At 40.3% G+C, this 16,160-nt stretch overlaps 1 protein-coding gene across 1 annotated transcript in view; it reads left to right on the top strand.

Annotated features, from left to right (window-relative positions):
• Positions 1–16,160, top strand: part of man1a2 (mannosidase, alpha, class 1A, member 2) — a 137,219-nt gene that overhangs the window by 15,350 nt on the left and 105,709 nt on the right. The window contains exon 3 of the mRNA XM_047369952.1: positions 15,869–16,130. Within this exon, the coding sequence (XP_047225908.1) occupies positions 15,869–16,130 (262 nt within the window). The remainder of the gene's footprint in view (positions 1–15,868; positions 16,131–16,160) is intronic.

The following is a 16,160-nucleotide window of genomic DNA, read 5'->3' as shown; positions in this document are numbered from 1 at the left end:
TTCAGACCTGGTGGAAGCAGGTCAAGAGGAGGTTGGGGGATGTTACCTTCTAGTTACACTACCTTTTTAATAAAGAGTTTAGATAGAATTTAAGATTTTATCAAGTCAACAGAAAATGTTTATATATATTTATTTAATAAATGTGTCACTCCTGTAAGGTTCTTATTGGTTCTCCTACTGTATGTGTGTGTGTGTGTGCAGCAAAGATGGGCCAATCTCTGTTTTCTAGTGTCATCTGGTCTTTGAAGCTGCTGTGCAATCATTCAAAGAGTCGTGTCTGGGAGGAAGCCCCCTCCAGATTTCTGAAAGTAATTGCAAATCTTGAAAGGCGTAACAGTGTAGAACAAAATGTAATGAATCACTGCTCCAAGTGAAATTGCTTTTCAACGTCAGGCCGCAAAAATATAAAGGAGCATCGCTGCTTGCATAGCAGTTTGATATTTGTCTAAAATAACAGCTTCATATATACCGTATTAGTGTGGGTTAGGCTTGTAGAATAAAAGTGAACGGAAAATCCCTGCAGACTTAATAGCTTGATTGGGACATCCTGAGCAATCAGTACAGCTCCTGAAGTTACTACCCCCCAAAAATTCAATGGAAAATGGCAACAAAGGATGGATTAAGTTCAGCATGCCATTTTTTTGTTTATTTAACACTTTAACATTATATAAATACCTGAATTTCGAGTGCATTCCATCAGCCATGCTTTGTTGACTGTAGCAGCGGCTACTGATGTCATTACTCTTGTGCGTGCAATGCTGTGTTCTTGTCTGGCATGGAAAATCGCCCACTCTTCCACTCCCTCGGTGTCACAATGATGCGTTTAGGTACCGAAACATGGTACCATTCGATTTTACTTGGCAGTACCGACAAAATTCGGTCGGTACCATTAAAAGTACAGAATTCGGTACCCATCCCTTAGTCTACAGGTATGGCAGTTATTACGCCTGGGTGTTCTGGTGAAATTGAACCAAACAACGTAGGTAATGACAATTAATTTATGATTTATTAAGGGTAATTAAATTATCACATAGTCTGATTGGTTTGGATAGCGTTTTTTCCTCTTCGTAAATGGGTAATTGAGGTAATTGAAAACTGTATTTTGTACTGACTCTGGTTATGTTTGATTTTTATCAGGCGTTTGACCTGAAATGTTTAAGTGTGACAAAAAAAGAGGTTTGTACTCAAGTCACAAATGTAATGATTTTAGATTCAAAATGATGAAATCACTAAATACTTAGGATTTTTATGTCATTGACTCGTGGCTTCACTTGGACTTGAGCTGTTGGACTTGAAAACACTTGATGCCTTTCACCAAACAGGAAGTGTGTAACAATGGCACCATGCCTGGCACACGATCTGGCGTGCAAATGCTCCTTTAGCCATTTGCCAATATTTCCTCTTCCTGCTGCAGTAACCTGCACACTGAATCCCCCGTGTTGTTTACCTGCTTTTCTTCTCATTGTACGATGGCAGCTAAAAAGCCGACAACTGCGGTGAAGTCCTGTTGCCCAGTGCTACCAAAGAGGTGCAAAGTTGGATAGAGAACAAGAAAAAAGCTGTGTGCGGAGTCACCCACACATTGTTTATCATTTTATCCGTTTGCACAATGGTCAAAAAGAAATGAATTTTAGTAGGCACATCATGTGGTTTAAAAAACATATGAGAGACATTATCTAACTTCCTTTCACCCTTTAAGGTTACACAAGGAATGATGAGTTAAAACTACAAAAATATGCTTAATGTTAGCTGAACAACAGCGCTTTTTTTTGTCTTCCTCAGTTTTATCATGGAGCCTGAGAGTTCTTAGATTCTGACCCTGAACCCAAACAATGGCAGTCATCCAGCCGCTCAGAGCAAACTATTAATAAAGACGACTACATATTGTCTCTAAAGATGTACAAAAGATAATATCCAGCACTGTCTGTTGTTGCCAAGAAATACATTTAGATCCAGGCAACACATTTCTTTAATTTCTGCAGCTTTCTGTTGTGTTTTTGTTTATTTTCCTAAAACAATAACTATTTCAATTCCTTTCCAGTTACTTATAACCACTAAAACCTTTTGAACATGCAAAAATATCCACATCTTTGAAACCACCTCACATTGTTAATTAAGCATGGGAGAGCATTTGCAAATTCAGCTTTAATAGTTCCATGTTTTTCACCCTTTTTTGAGTCATGGCAAATCTGTTACGTTGGAAAAGTCCTGGGACACACCACCTTCACTCTGCTACCTAACCCTAACCCTAACGAAGCCTTTGGTGCGCGTGAGCATGGCTGCAACTCCATCAGTGCAAACACTTATGGAGTTTTCCGACGTAATTTCTCCTCGGTCAAAATATTCTGATATGAAACAAAACATTTCCTCTCCTTTTGTTTTTCCTGGCATTGCCCTGCTGAATAGACAGTATAATATCAATAGACTCATCAAGTTGAGATCCAAATTTCCAACTGATGCTATTTTCTTCCCAAAACAACACTTTCACTGTCTGCAGACATGTCATCAATACGTCTGGTAATTGTGTTATCTGAGAGAGGGATTTCAGCTTTGTCTTTAACCGCGTCGAGGAGTTCAACAACAAGGTAACTAGCTTTGATGGCTCTCCCATTCATCTTTGTAGTTTTTGTCATAAAAGTAGTCTTCTATACAGGCAGACAAAATATTGGTTTGTTTCTAAAGCAACAGGTGGGGGCACACACTGAGTACAATGCATTCTGTGCTGTTATATTCCCAGTGAAAGTAAATCCAAACAAAAAATAGCTTTTACTGTATTGCCTCAAACTCACCATTTCCAAGTTTTGTTCAGGGCTGAGTTCAGTGTTTACATCTTTCCCCGTTTTAAAAACGTCACTACAGTCACCACTACCTGTCGCTAGCATCACTGAATCTCTCATCTCTAAGGAGCACAGCAATTTGCTACATGCTGCCACCCACTGACTTGAAATAGTATTACATTAGCCCGCCAGTCGGTATTACAGTGGACTCGGCAATGGCACATTTCTAGCAGATCATGATAAATGAGTTTTCAAAAGTTGTAGGACTAATAAAGTAAAATTGGGCAATTTCCCATGGTACACCTGACAATCTCTCATGACACTAGCGTGCTGCAGCACTGGTTAAGAATCAGCGCAAGGAGGGTTTGTTTGAGACTATAGGAGCAAATAGGCACAAGAATTTCACAACTTAAGCACTTAAAATAGAGGCTGATAATTGGAGATATAATTGTCCCCTTAACTCAAGGAGGTTATGAGTTTTCTCTGGAATTCATATACTTATCAATATGATCGTACAGCTAAACTGGTTTCAACAAAATATTAGAGTGTAACTGTGTCTTGGGTTGGATTTCAGTGTGTGTGTGTGTGTGTGTGTTGCTGTGGTAACATTGTAAATTTCCCATCACTGCTCTCCCCCAGCCCTCATTTCCCAAACTTAAAAGAACAACAACTTTGTTTTGGATACCCCACCAGGCAGGCAGCTGTTGCTTCTTCTCCATTGCCATGGAAAGGGCCACGCAGCAGGTCTCATGATGCCACTGAAGACTAAACAGAAATGACAGAAAGGAGGTTTGATAGTATGGGGAAACGATTACTGCCAGACCGACCAGACTGGACTAACTAATCAGCGGGAATGGAGCTCCAGTTGTTTTACAGCAACTTTGTGTACAGTGCCTCGGAACAGGACCCACCCATTGAACCTCTGTTGCATTTTTAAAATTTGTTTAATTTGAAAAATTTTTTTAATCGAGATTTTATATGAAAGATAAACACAGTTGATTGTGAAGTGAGAAGGATACAAGATATTAATTGTTTTTCTTTTTATTACCACCAGCACCCCCACCACCCTGGGACAGTACTTTGTAGAACCACCTTTCTCTGTAATTCCAGCTGCAGGTCTTTTAGGGTATGTTTCTACCAGCTTTGCACATCTCAGCTTCAGTCATTTTCTAGAGGGTGTCAGGAGGGTGTTGTGGTGCATACCGAACATATTTTACAGTGTGAACAAGGATCTGGTCCATGCAGATATGTTCAGCAGCAACCCTGTACAACTTAATTTTGCATAATATTTTATTTAGTGATCAACTACATTAGCAGGGTAGGTTCCTTATTTTTTCTGCTGTAATTGTCAGTTTTAATCTGTTTCCACCATAACCTGTGTTACTATTTAGCCACATTAGCCCTCCATTGCCTCTACAGCTAAACGGAGGGGAGCGCACTGGTTTGTTTCGTTGCTTCACTGTTTAGTAGCTATCCAAGCCGTCAGCTCGTTAACATTTTCTGCATTCATTTGTACTTCAGTACAAATTCGCACGGGGGGTGGTTGACAATGTGGTATTTGGGCATGTGATATTGATGCAGTGCAGGATTGTAGAGTGTGAACTGAAGCAGAGAAACAAGCGTCGTGGCCGTTTTTTTACAGTGTTGAAAGGGTAAAGAGATATATATGATATATAATATCAGGAATGTTGGTTAGTGGCTTTTGATATCGGTGCATCCCTAGGTTTGTTCTCATCTGACAACAGCATTTTTTTCTCATATTTGCTTTGTCTGCCATATGGCTTGTAGCAGTGCTAAAGGAACTTCTTCATTTTTGAAGTGCATGGCCAAGAGTTGTCCTGTTGACTAGTTCTCCCACCTCAGCTGTTGATCCTCAGCCCTTCCAGAGTTGCCTTTTTCCTGATTCTCTGATTAATGCTGTCCCAGCCTTTTCTTTTAGTTTAGATGCACAGCCATGTATTGGTGGTTTCCAGTTGTGCCATACTCTTATTTATCCTGATATGATGGATTGAACAGTGCCCTGTGAGATATCGAAAACTTGACATGTTGTTTAATGACCGTACCTTGTTTTAAACTGTGAAGTTTGGGGGATATGATTTATTTTACAAGACACTGTACATTCATCAAAGAGGGCACCTGTTGGATACGCTGTGAACACACCCTTGTTTTGTTTTCCATGCTTTCTGACATTCTGACATATACGTGAGATAAGATTTTACTCACTCATGAACATCACCTTAATTTAAATATCACATTTGAGTGATATTTAACCAAGGATAACCAAGGAAACCTCCTTGGTTATTGACACAATTACACAGTTGCAGTAACTGTTACAGTGTTGGCAAAATAAGTCAATCAAAGAACCTGAACTGAAGGAGGAATGCTTCCATCAACACACTCATCACAAATGCATAGCAGTGAGACACGATGTTGTATACTGAAGGCATACTCACAAATCCCTCCATTCAGTCACACTAGCATGCAGTAACTGCCATCTTGATGTTACAAAATCTGGTTTCTATCGATTAAAGTCAGACACGGCGAGTTGCCGCATGAATATTTTCGAGGCGTTTCCAGGGTGATGTGTAACTTTGAAGCTGTTTATTTTAGACACGGTTGGCCCAGCATCCAGCATCGGGATGAAATTGTAAAAACGGATGCTCTCTGTGTGGTGCATAATTAGCATAAAAGCTTTGTGTCTTTGTCAATTTTTTCTATTATAGCTTTCCTGATGCAGTCTTCTTACTCCTTTCCTTCCTTGTTTTTTATTCTCTCCTTCTCAGGAAGTTATAAACCAGTGCTTGGCCTTGGTCTACCCATCTTTCACTCTGTGATGTATGCTGCCCCTCTTTGTCTTACAGGTCCTTCTCAAAATATTAGCATATTGTGATAAAGTTAATTATTTTCCATAATGTCATGATGAAAATTTAACATTCATATATTTTAGATTCATTGCACACTAACTGAAATATTTCAGGTCTTTTATTGTCTTAATACGGATGATTTTGGCATAAAGCTCATGAAAACCCAAAATTCCTATCTCACAAAATTAGCATATCATTAAAAGGGTCTCTAAACGAGCTATGAACCTAATTATCTGAATCAACGAGTTAACTCTAAACACCTGCAAAAGATTCCTGAGGCCTTTAAAACTCCCAGCCTGGTTCATCACTCAAAACCCCAATCATGGGTAAGACTGCCGACCTGACTGCTGTCCAGAAGGCCACTATTGACACCCTCAAGCAAGAGGGTAAGACACAGAAAGAAATTTCTGAACGAATAGGCTGTTCCCAGAGTGCTGTATCAAGGCACCTCAGTGGGAAGTCTGTGGGAAGGAAAAAGTGTGGCAGAAAACGCTGCACAACGAGAAGAGGTGACCGGACCCTGAGGAAGATTGTGGAGAAGGGCCGATTCCAGACCTTGGGGGACCTGCGGAAGCAGTGGACTGAGTCTGGAGTAGAAACATCCAGAGCCACCGTGCACAGGCGTGTGCAGGAAATGGGCTACAGGTGCCGCATTCCCCAGACCTGGGCTACAGAGAAGCAGCACTGGACTGTTGCTCAGTGGTCCAAAGTACTTTTTTCAGATGAAAGCAAATTCTGCATGTCATTTGGAAATCAAGGTGCCAGAGTCTGGAGAAAGACTGGGGAGAAGGAAATGCCAAAATGCCAGAAGTCCAGTGTCAAGTACCCACAGTCAGTGATGGTCTGGGGTGCCGTGTCAGCTGCTGGTGTTGGTCCACTGTGTTTTATCAAGGGCAGGGTCAATGCAGCTAGCTATCAGGAGATTTTGGAGCACTTCATGCTTCCATCTGCTGAAAAGCTTTATGGAGATGAAGATTTCATTTTTCAGCACGACCTGGCACCTGCTCACAGTGCCAAAACCACTGGTAAATGGTTTACTGACCATGGTATCACTGTGCTCAATTGGCCTGCCAACTCTCCTGACCTGAACCCCATAGAGAATCTGTGGGATATTGTGAAGAGAACGTTGAGAGACTCAAGACCCGACACTCTGGATGAGCTAAAGGCCGCTATCGAAGCATCCTGGGCCTCCATAAGACCTCAGCAGTGCCACAGGCTGATTGCCTCCATGCCACGCCGCATTGAAGCAGTCATTTCTGCCAAAGGATTCCCGACCAAGTATTGAGTGCATAACTGTACATGATTATTTGATGGTTGACGTTTTTTGTATTAAAAACACTTTTCTTTTATTGGTCGGATGAAATATGCTAATTTTGTGAGATAGGAGTTTTGGGTTTTCATGAGCTGTATGCCAAAATCATCCGTATTAAGACAATAAAAGACCTGAAATATTTCAGTTAGTGTGCAATGAATCTAAAATATATGAATGTTAAATTTTCATCATGACATTATGGAAAATAATGAACTTTATCACAATATGCTAATATTTTCAGAAGGACCTGTATTATTTTACCACATATTGCTTACTCACATTTTTTACCACCCCACATTTCTTCTACACACTTTTGAAGGGAACTTTTTTCCAGAGTTTTTCTTAAACAATATTTCCAGTTCTACCTGTACTGACACAGATTGTCTGTTTTAGTGCACTGCTGCCTACACCAATATGTGCTCAGTGCAGCCTATACTTAATGTCAAACCAGTACAGGCAGTGAAAGCCTTCAGACACCTAGAAGTGTTCATGCTCCAGGTTTCCTCACTGTGTGAATGTGTTCTTCACAGGAACAAAGCTAAGGGACCTTTTCTTGAGAGATTGTGTAACTCAGGGACTGTATATTGACTTAATGGATTGTACAGTACAGTTTGTACGGATTTCTTGTGCAAGTGATTTAAGTCTAGGCATGTGCCAGTACTGAGCTTTAGTCCGATACTTCATTAAAATCAGTGGGAAGGCAAGTTTATTAGTATAGCACATCTGAGCAACAAGAAGATTCAAAGTTCTTTACATGATGACAAAAACATTAAAAAGTACATTGCAGTGGAATGATGAAGCAAAGTAAAGAAAACCTTTTTGTTAAATTTTAAGAGTAAACGAGCATCTGGCAGGAAAAGTTAAATCTTTAACCCATTTATTAATGCACTCCGTGCTTTTTCATCCATAATTTTTCACCATAAAATCAAACGTTTCTACCTGGGGAGGAAGTAATTCCTTAGAACCCTTCTGGCCCATTACACGTCTGAGTAATTGGGGAATATTCCTTTTAAAACCTGTCCACGTCTGGACTAAGAGTCAGATCCTTCTCGCTGCTCTGTTAACTTTCCCCTAACTATTGTCAGGAGAGCCCAGCTTATCCACGGTCAGTCGGGGACGGGTCTCTGGTTAAGGTTACCATGGCATTATATAAATAAATGTTTGAAATATGCTGAAAAACGTATTGGCTTAATGTGCAGTGAAATTAAACATCAGTATTACATGCAAGCGCACAGCAGCAAATACTAAACAAACATGTCGGCCGTGCTGAACTTTTCTGTCTGTGGGAGTGATGTAAAGCTTGTGTTCTGCGACACATGCAACAGAAGAATACCTCATGGGGAAGCACTTCAAAATGGATCAACACAACAAATTTAATACGACATTTAAAGAACAAGCACTTGGCAGAGTATGGTGAGTTTTCGAGGCTCACTGCAGAGAATAAAAACAAGACACCCGGAGCCGTCGGACGGCAGTTAACGCAGCCCACCGTTGAGTGTGACAGTCAGAAAACGAAGCAAAAAAGCCGTAAAATGCAACCTGCATTTCACTGTGAATGTTTTCTTTTTTACTTGACATTATTTAATTTAGACAATGTTGTGAGATTTATTTGACTTTCTGGATTATTTTGCCTGTCGAGAGCCTTAATGTTTCAGTTTGTTAAAGATTGCGTTTCTTCAGTTGTCCTTTTGATTGAATTATTGCTGCACTTTGCCTACAAGTTTATAGTATTTTTTTTCTCTTGGAAAAGTAACATGTTTTGTCTAAATTAAGGTGATTTTACGGTTTATTTTTTCGAGCCAGTAATTTGAACTAAATCGAACAATTTTCAGCCAATCCACATGATTGGTATTGGTGATCGCACTCATTGTTGATTGGTATCGGAATCAGCCGCGTAACACCTGATCAGAGCATCCCTAATTGTTGGAGTTTGCATGTTTTTCTTATGTCGTGCAGCTCTACCGTAAAGACAGTTAGTCTGATGAATACCTGCCCTCTTTAGATCAGTAAAAGAATAGGCGTGGCTTATTTTAAACAGTATAGGTATTTAAATTAGAAAGATATCCTGTGATTAAGGACTTGCCATGCAAAAATGTGGCTGCCGCAAAAAAAAAAAAACCCTACACCAATTGTCTGGATTGTTTCACTCTGTTACCATGACCATAGTCAGAGGGACATGGAAACAGTCACGTGTTATTAGCTGTTCTGTTCTGGTGTTCTAGATGTCTCCGTCTCCTTCCTGAAATCACCACTGGTTTCACAGTTTTACATAATGGAAACCTATTTAGATTAGAGACATTAGACATTTTAATACAGGGTGACGCACACTTCAGTCCTGCTCCTGATCAGCTACAGTTTTGATCACAAATTTAGTATGGATGGGCATGAAGGCCATCCAGTCCTGATCTTGAATTGTAGTTTGACAGAGAAAAAGGCTTGAATTTACATTGATCAAATTAAGAGGCTAAATCAACACATGTAGGAGTGAATGCCATACAGGACAAACACATATACAAACAGTACTTACTTATCTGAATGACAGTTTATACCTGTGTTGCCTCAACTCAAGGTTTCCACATATTGGATCTTAGTTGGATTTGTGGCTTCATAGTAACGGCGCCATTTGTTTTTGCTTTTATTTCTAACAATATTTGTTCTGAATCAGGAAGGTGCCACAGCAACACAGTAAGACAGACACATTTCTGTCCTGAGGAGTGTGCTTTGTGTCCCCAATCACTTTGAGTAAGTGCAAGGCTACAAGCTTTCTCTGCTGTTGCAGCATCTCTTTGAAACATCCTCGGGTCGCGCTGATTGATGTGAACATGAAGGCATCATTAGGCCTGAGCATCCACAGCTGCAGCCTTGTATCAAACAGGAATCTGTTTCACTTGTTTTATAAAACCACCCAGACAGGTTGTCTCACGCCAGGCTGGACATTGCTCTGTGATCCCATTCTTTTTGTGTTTTTTTTAATCTGTTTATCTATTTCAAATTATACACAGAGCTTAATTTCATTTTTACGTATTGCTAATTATGCAGGTAACATGAATATTTATGACTTTGTCTTATTTGGGGCAATAATGCAGTATTTTATTCAGGTTAGAAAAAGCATTTCTGTTCATCATAATGCAGCACTGATAGCTTGCTCCTGTAAGAGGAGGAGGGATGACTTTTTTAACATAATTGCATTTAGATCACAGAAACTCAAGTTGGAAAGTAGCAATGCAGTCTAAGAATAAACAGGATAATACCTGTAGCTGAAGTCTCAGATGATTTCTCCCTCACTTTATATAGAATCCTGTTGTAAACCTTGTAAGGAAGAAAATACTTTCTAACTTGAACAGATTAGCATAAATTAAAGTGGAATGTATAAAAGACTTAATATCTTAATATCAGCCTTAACGGTTAGTTAAAGAATAATCTCAGATAGTTTGAATTCTCAGATTAGAAATGTGAGCTGCATGATTACCATTTATATTGCAACTCATGGAAGAACTGACAGCTGATAGGAGAGACAGAAATAAATTGCTGGCTCTGATCAACAGAAAAAAAGATTTTTTTTGTTCATTAAATGCTTTAAAAGCTCCTAAATCTTTGGTCTGTAAATGCATCAACAAAAATCAGATAAATGTTAGAGATAAATGCTGTGATACATATATAGAGGTAGTACAGATAATCCTTTGTTTTGGTTCTGTATCTGCTCCTTTCTGAGAAGAAACATGTAACCCATTAAACAGTAACCTTTGTCTAATTAGATTTGAAGATAAAAACACAGCTAGAAAAATCTAAATCAACTGCTCAGACCAAAAAACGAAAAACCAAACAAAATTCTTATTGTTCAGCAAAATCCTGCCACATTCCTTGTTCACATACAGATCTCTAGTTTTTTGAATGCTTTCACTTGCCAAGCATTCATAAATGACTTTTTCTAGGCTTTCTGTTGTTATTTATATCAGGATCAGAGGCAGCAGTGAAAGAGCAGTCAGTGTGAAACACTTGATTGTTTCTATTGGAACAAACAAAACGCTTAGAGTTGACCCGCTAAACCATCTTCAGTAGGGCTACATGATATCAGAAATTATCATGGTTTTTTTCACCTTCATCACAATGTCCCAATATTGGTTTAGTGTCTTTGCAACTAAAAATACACATGAAGTATATCCAACGGGCCAAAATATTATTGGCCTACAGAATTTGCAAGCATGGGACTTAAAATAAAATATGAAACCAAATGTGGCATCCAAGCCGTCTGTTGCGGTTGCAGTATTAAACACATCAATACTGAGATAATGAATGCAGATCAATTCATTTAGTAGCTCTTATCTTCAGGATGTCATGGAAGCAATTAGCAGAGCTAACATCACTAAAACAGCATTCGCTGTGTCTGTATATTCTGGAGAGGTTCTCTTTCCTGGTCCTCAGGACTCATACTTCTTCATGGTTTAGATGGATCTTTGCTCTAGCATACCTGATTCAAATGATTGCCTGACCACCTCAGCATGCTGTGAAGTACTACAGCACGCGATCATTTATGTCGGGTGTGTGGCAGCAGGAAAACACCTAAACATGCAGGACTGTGGGTCCTGAGGACCAGGGTTGAGAATCACTGTTCTACAAAATCTGGGTCCTTACATCAAAAGTGACATTTTCATAAACATTATCAAATCCACCATGTTCCATGACTGAGGTTGAATGCTGAAAAGAATGAGCATGAGTGTCTTTCATGCTTCCTGTTATCTCCTGAAGGTATCACTCTCCCTCACATCCTGAGTGGCATGTCAAGAAGTCTGCTTTTAAAAAGCTTCTTATGTTTCTGTAATTTCTCTTACTTAATGTTTAAACACCTCACTGACACTGAAATGGCTAACTGAGTCTTCTTCCCTCACTAACAAGAAAAGTGTTGTTGTCAGGACGACCTGCTGATGCTTGGCTGTGGTGTGTTCAGTGATTGGAATAAGATTTTATTTAATTTCACATAGACAGGTCCCGGTCACCAGCCGATTTTTTTTTATATTTTTCCCCCTAAAGAATGGATCAGTGGCTGCTACAGTCAGCCATACTATTTATCAGTCCATTCTAATTCTTTCTACTTGCAGACATCATCAGTGTTGTTTTCGCATTCGCTTAGAGGTTGAATGTTTTGAACTCTTGGGATGCTCCCAGCTGAGTCCACATGGATCTCAGCAGGTCTTCAGTTCCTGCAACATTTCCTGCGTGGGTCACTTGAAATGTCATTAAAACATGAACTTACATGTTTGCCTTTAAATGACTGAGTTACTTTCAACATTCCCAAATGATTCTGACACTGCAGCTCTGAGGCATTTGCACACAGATGCAGATTTGACATAAAGTCAAGCCATTGCATTTAATCTTCTGCCGTTTTATATATGTGGATTAGGTTGTAATTAGATGTACATATTTAAGATTAAGACTTTGCAGTATTTCACTGAAACCAACAGCTCCAAAAATGTAGGGAGATTGCGCTCAGCGGGGTGGAAATCCTTAGCGGCCTCGTCTCACCACCATGAACGTCTTTCAATAGTTTCATCATTTCTGAACTAAGAATTAGCTAAACAGACACTGCACTGGTTTTAAAGAAAAACAAACGAATACAGGTCCTTCTCAAAATATTAGCATATTGTGATAAAGTTCATTATTTTCCATAATGTCATGATGAAAATTTAACATTCATATATTTTAGATTCATTGCACACTAACTGAAATATTTCAGGTCTTTTATTGTCTTAATACAGATGATTTTGGCATACAGCTCATGAAAACCCAAAATTCCTATCTCACAAAATTAGCATATTTCATCCGACCAATAAAAGAAAAGAGTTTTTAATACAAAAAACGTCAAATAATCATGTACAGTTATGCACTCAATACTTGGTCCGGAATCCTTTTGCAGAAATGACTGCTTCAATGCGGCGTGGCATGGAGGCAATCAGCCTGTGGCACTGCTGAGGTCTTATGGAGACCCAGGATGCTTCGATAGCGGCCTTTAGCTCATCCAGAGTGTTGGGTCTTGAGTCTCTCAACGTTCTCTTCACAATATCCCACAGATTCTCTATGGGGTTCAGGTCAGGAGAGTTGGCAGGCCAATTGAGCACAGTGATACCATGGTCAGTAAACCATTTACCAGTGGTTTTGGCACTGTGAGCAGGTGCCAGGTCGTGCTGAAAAATGAAATCTTCATCTCCATAAAGCTTTTCAGCAGATGGAAGCATGAAGTGCTCCAAAATCTCCTGATAGCTAGCTGCATTGACCCTGCCCTTGATAAAACACAGTGGACCAACACCAGCAGCTGACACGGCACCCCAGACCATCACTGACTGTGGGTACTTGACACTGGACTTCTGGCATTTTGGCATTTCCTTCTCCCCAGTCTTCCTCCAGACTCTGGCACCTTGATTTCCGAATGACATGCAGAATTTGCTTTCATCCGAAAAAAGTACTTTGGACCACTGAGCAACAGTCCAGTGCTGCTTCTCTGTAGCCCAGGTCAGGCGCTTCTGCCGCTGTTTCTGGTTCAAAAGTGGCTTGACCTGGGGAATGCGGCACCTGTAGCCCATTTCCTGCACACGCCTGTGCACGGTGGCTCTGGATGTTTCTACTCCAGACTCAGTCCACTGCTTCCGCAGGTCCCCCAAGGTCTGGAATCGGCCCTTCTCCACAATCTTCCTCAGGGTCCGGTCACCTCTTCTCGTTGTGCAGTGTTTTCTGCCACACTTTTTCCTTCCCACAGACTTCCCACTGAGGTGCCTTGATACAGCACTCTGGGAACAGCCTATTCGTTCAGAAATTTATTTCTGTGTCTTACCCTCTTGCTTGAGGGTGTCAATAGTGGCCTTCTGGACAGCAGTCAGGTCGGCAGTCTTACCCATGATTGGGGTTTTGAGTGATGAACCAGGCTGGGAGTTTTAAAGGCCTCAGGAATCTTTTGCAGGTGTTTAGAGTTAACTCGTTGATTCAGATGATTAGGTTCATAGCTCGTTTAGAGACCCTTTTAATGATATGTTAATTTTGTGAGATAGGAATTTTGGGTTTTCATGAGCTGTATGCCAAAATCATCCGTATTAAGACAATAAAAGACCTGAAATATTTCAGTTAGTGTGCAATGAATCTAAAATATATGAATATTAAATTTTCATCATGACATTATGGAAAATAATGAACTTTATCACAATATGCTAATATTTTGAGAAGGACCTGTATATGATATGGACACTTAAATAGCAGAACACTTGCCAACAGGGGGCAGCATAGCGGGAGGAAGAAAGCAAAGCTGCACAAACAGCAGCAAAATGACTTTCTGCTAAAAAGCGAGAACTAAAGACAGGATACCGCAAGGATTTTTTTCAGAGACCGAGTGGGATTTTAATGCGACACAAGTTGTTGTTTGAGTCACAAAGCCGTGAAGAGTGAGCTGACTGAGCAGCCATGTGAGCGCGGGGCTCCTGGCCGTAGACCTTTTTTCCTGATGTTGTCACCTTCTGTTTCGGCTGGTGTATATTGACATTATTCTTTAATATTTCCACAATGTTTTGGCATACTTTTAACAAAACAAACATGTAGGAAAATTTAAAAAAATCTCAACCCCTCTATACGTCTCTCTGTGTTTTCTCCTCATGCAACATCGTTTTTCACATATGATAAAGAGGAGCAATTTCACCATCCAGCATAAACTTTACAAAAAGAAATTAGTTTTTGAAATGCTTATCTTTATCTAAACTCTGTGTCCATTTTATTTGTTCTTGTTCCTTTTTCTATTTTTATTGTGCTGAAGGAAATCGCTGGGAGAAGACCTTTAAGCCGGAAGGAAATGGCGAGAGATGCAGACTTACAGTGGAAAGCCCTTATGTTTCTTTTTTAGATAAAGGGATTTTGAGGGCATGAAAATGAGCTTTCAGCACTGGTCAAGGTTTGTAGTCAATGAGGTAAAGGTTTGAAAGATGCAGCTCTGAAGCCACAGATTATTAAAGGAAGGTGCATGGAGTCAAGAGCAGAGAGGAAAAACCACAAATGGCAAGAGAGAAACGATTCATTGGTAGTGATATGCTGAAATAGCCTTTTCATCAATCACTTTTTAAAGTGACTTAAATCAGTATTCTTGGCTAAACACTGGAGTTATCATGAGTTCATCCTCGTTTAACAGGAATGACAAAAGCTCACCTCTGACCTCCAGCCGTTTATCAGCGCTAACTGCAGCTGTATGTTGAAATCCACCAAACAGCCAGGGGAGATTCAGAGCTGCTCTTTCCTCTGTGACCTTTAAGGGATTGTACAGTGCCGCCATCGTCCTGCTGACTACTTCGCCGTGTTTGTTTTTCATTACTGGAATACATCCTCATGGGGCAGAACAATGTCAACAGCCTGGAGCTCGTATCGCCACATGGAAGTGCAGCCTAATGTTTCACTGTCATTGCAGTAGTGCCAGCCTCCTCATTGGGTTCATCTGTGCCTGTTCTCTTTACCTGAAGTCGATGTAACGGTGGATTCATGAGGTTGAGGTTAAGCTTCCCAGGAGGGAGTGATGTTTTTTTTTTTCCCCCTTAATGATCTGAAGTAGAAGTTAGTACATTTTATTCTGCTTTTCTGTAAAGCTCAGGCCACTTGCTCTCTTTTAGCATCTCCACAACAGGAAATGGAATTTAAATATATTTATCTCTAGATGCATATTGGCCACTGAACCAATACAAAATGTTCCTTCGCAGATGATGCAGACAAATTTATTTCCCACAGGGACAGATTGTACTGAGAAATCTTAAAAGCTGTTCAATTGTTTTTGTATCAATTTAAATACAGAATTTTCCTCCATGAACTCTTTCTCTGGGGCGTTAGGGATTCAGGCATACCAAACGAGTAACAGTTAGGACTTACCTACCTTTGTACCTTTGTCCTTTCTCCTACAGGGAGGATGAGGAGAGCCTACGCAACAAGATTCGCGCTGACCACGAGCGAGCACTGCAGGAGGCGAAAGAGAAGCTGCGGAAGTCTCATAAGGAGCTGAAGGCTGAGATTCAGACAGAAAAGGCTAAAGTTATTGAGGACCTGAAGAAGAAGGAAGCAGGGCCTAAACCCTTACCTCCTGTCCCCATGCCAAAGGTGGTTGGGGTCGGCGATGGGGAGCCACCGGAGGCTGATGTCAAAGAAAAGCGGGATAAGATCAGAGAGGTAAGAATGTCTCTGTGCATTAATTTAGAG

The sequence above is a fragment of the Girardinichthys multiradiatus genome, chromosome 7 (genome assembly GCF_021462225.1).
Source record: "Girardinichthys multiradiatus isolate DD_20200921_A chromosome 7, DD_fGirMul_XY1, whole genome shotgun sequence".
In the NCBI taxonomy this organism is placed as follows: domain Eukaryota; kingdom Metazoa; phylum Chordata; class Actinopteri; order Cyprinodontiformes; family Goodeidae; genus Girardinichthys; species Girardinichthys multiradiatus.
The sequence above is the reverse complement of the archived record's forward strand: the minus strand, read 5'-3'. Positions and strand labels throughout refer to the sequence as shown.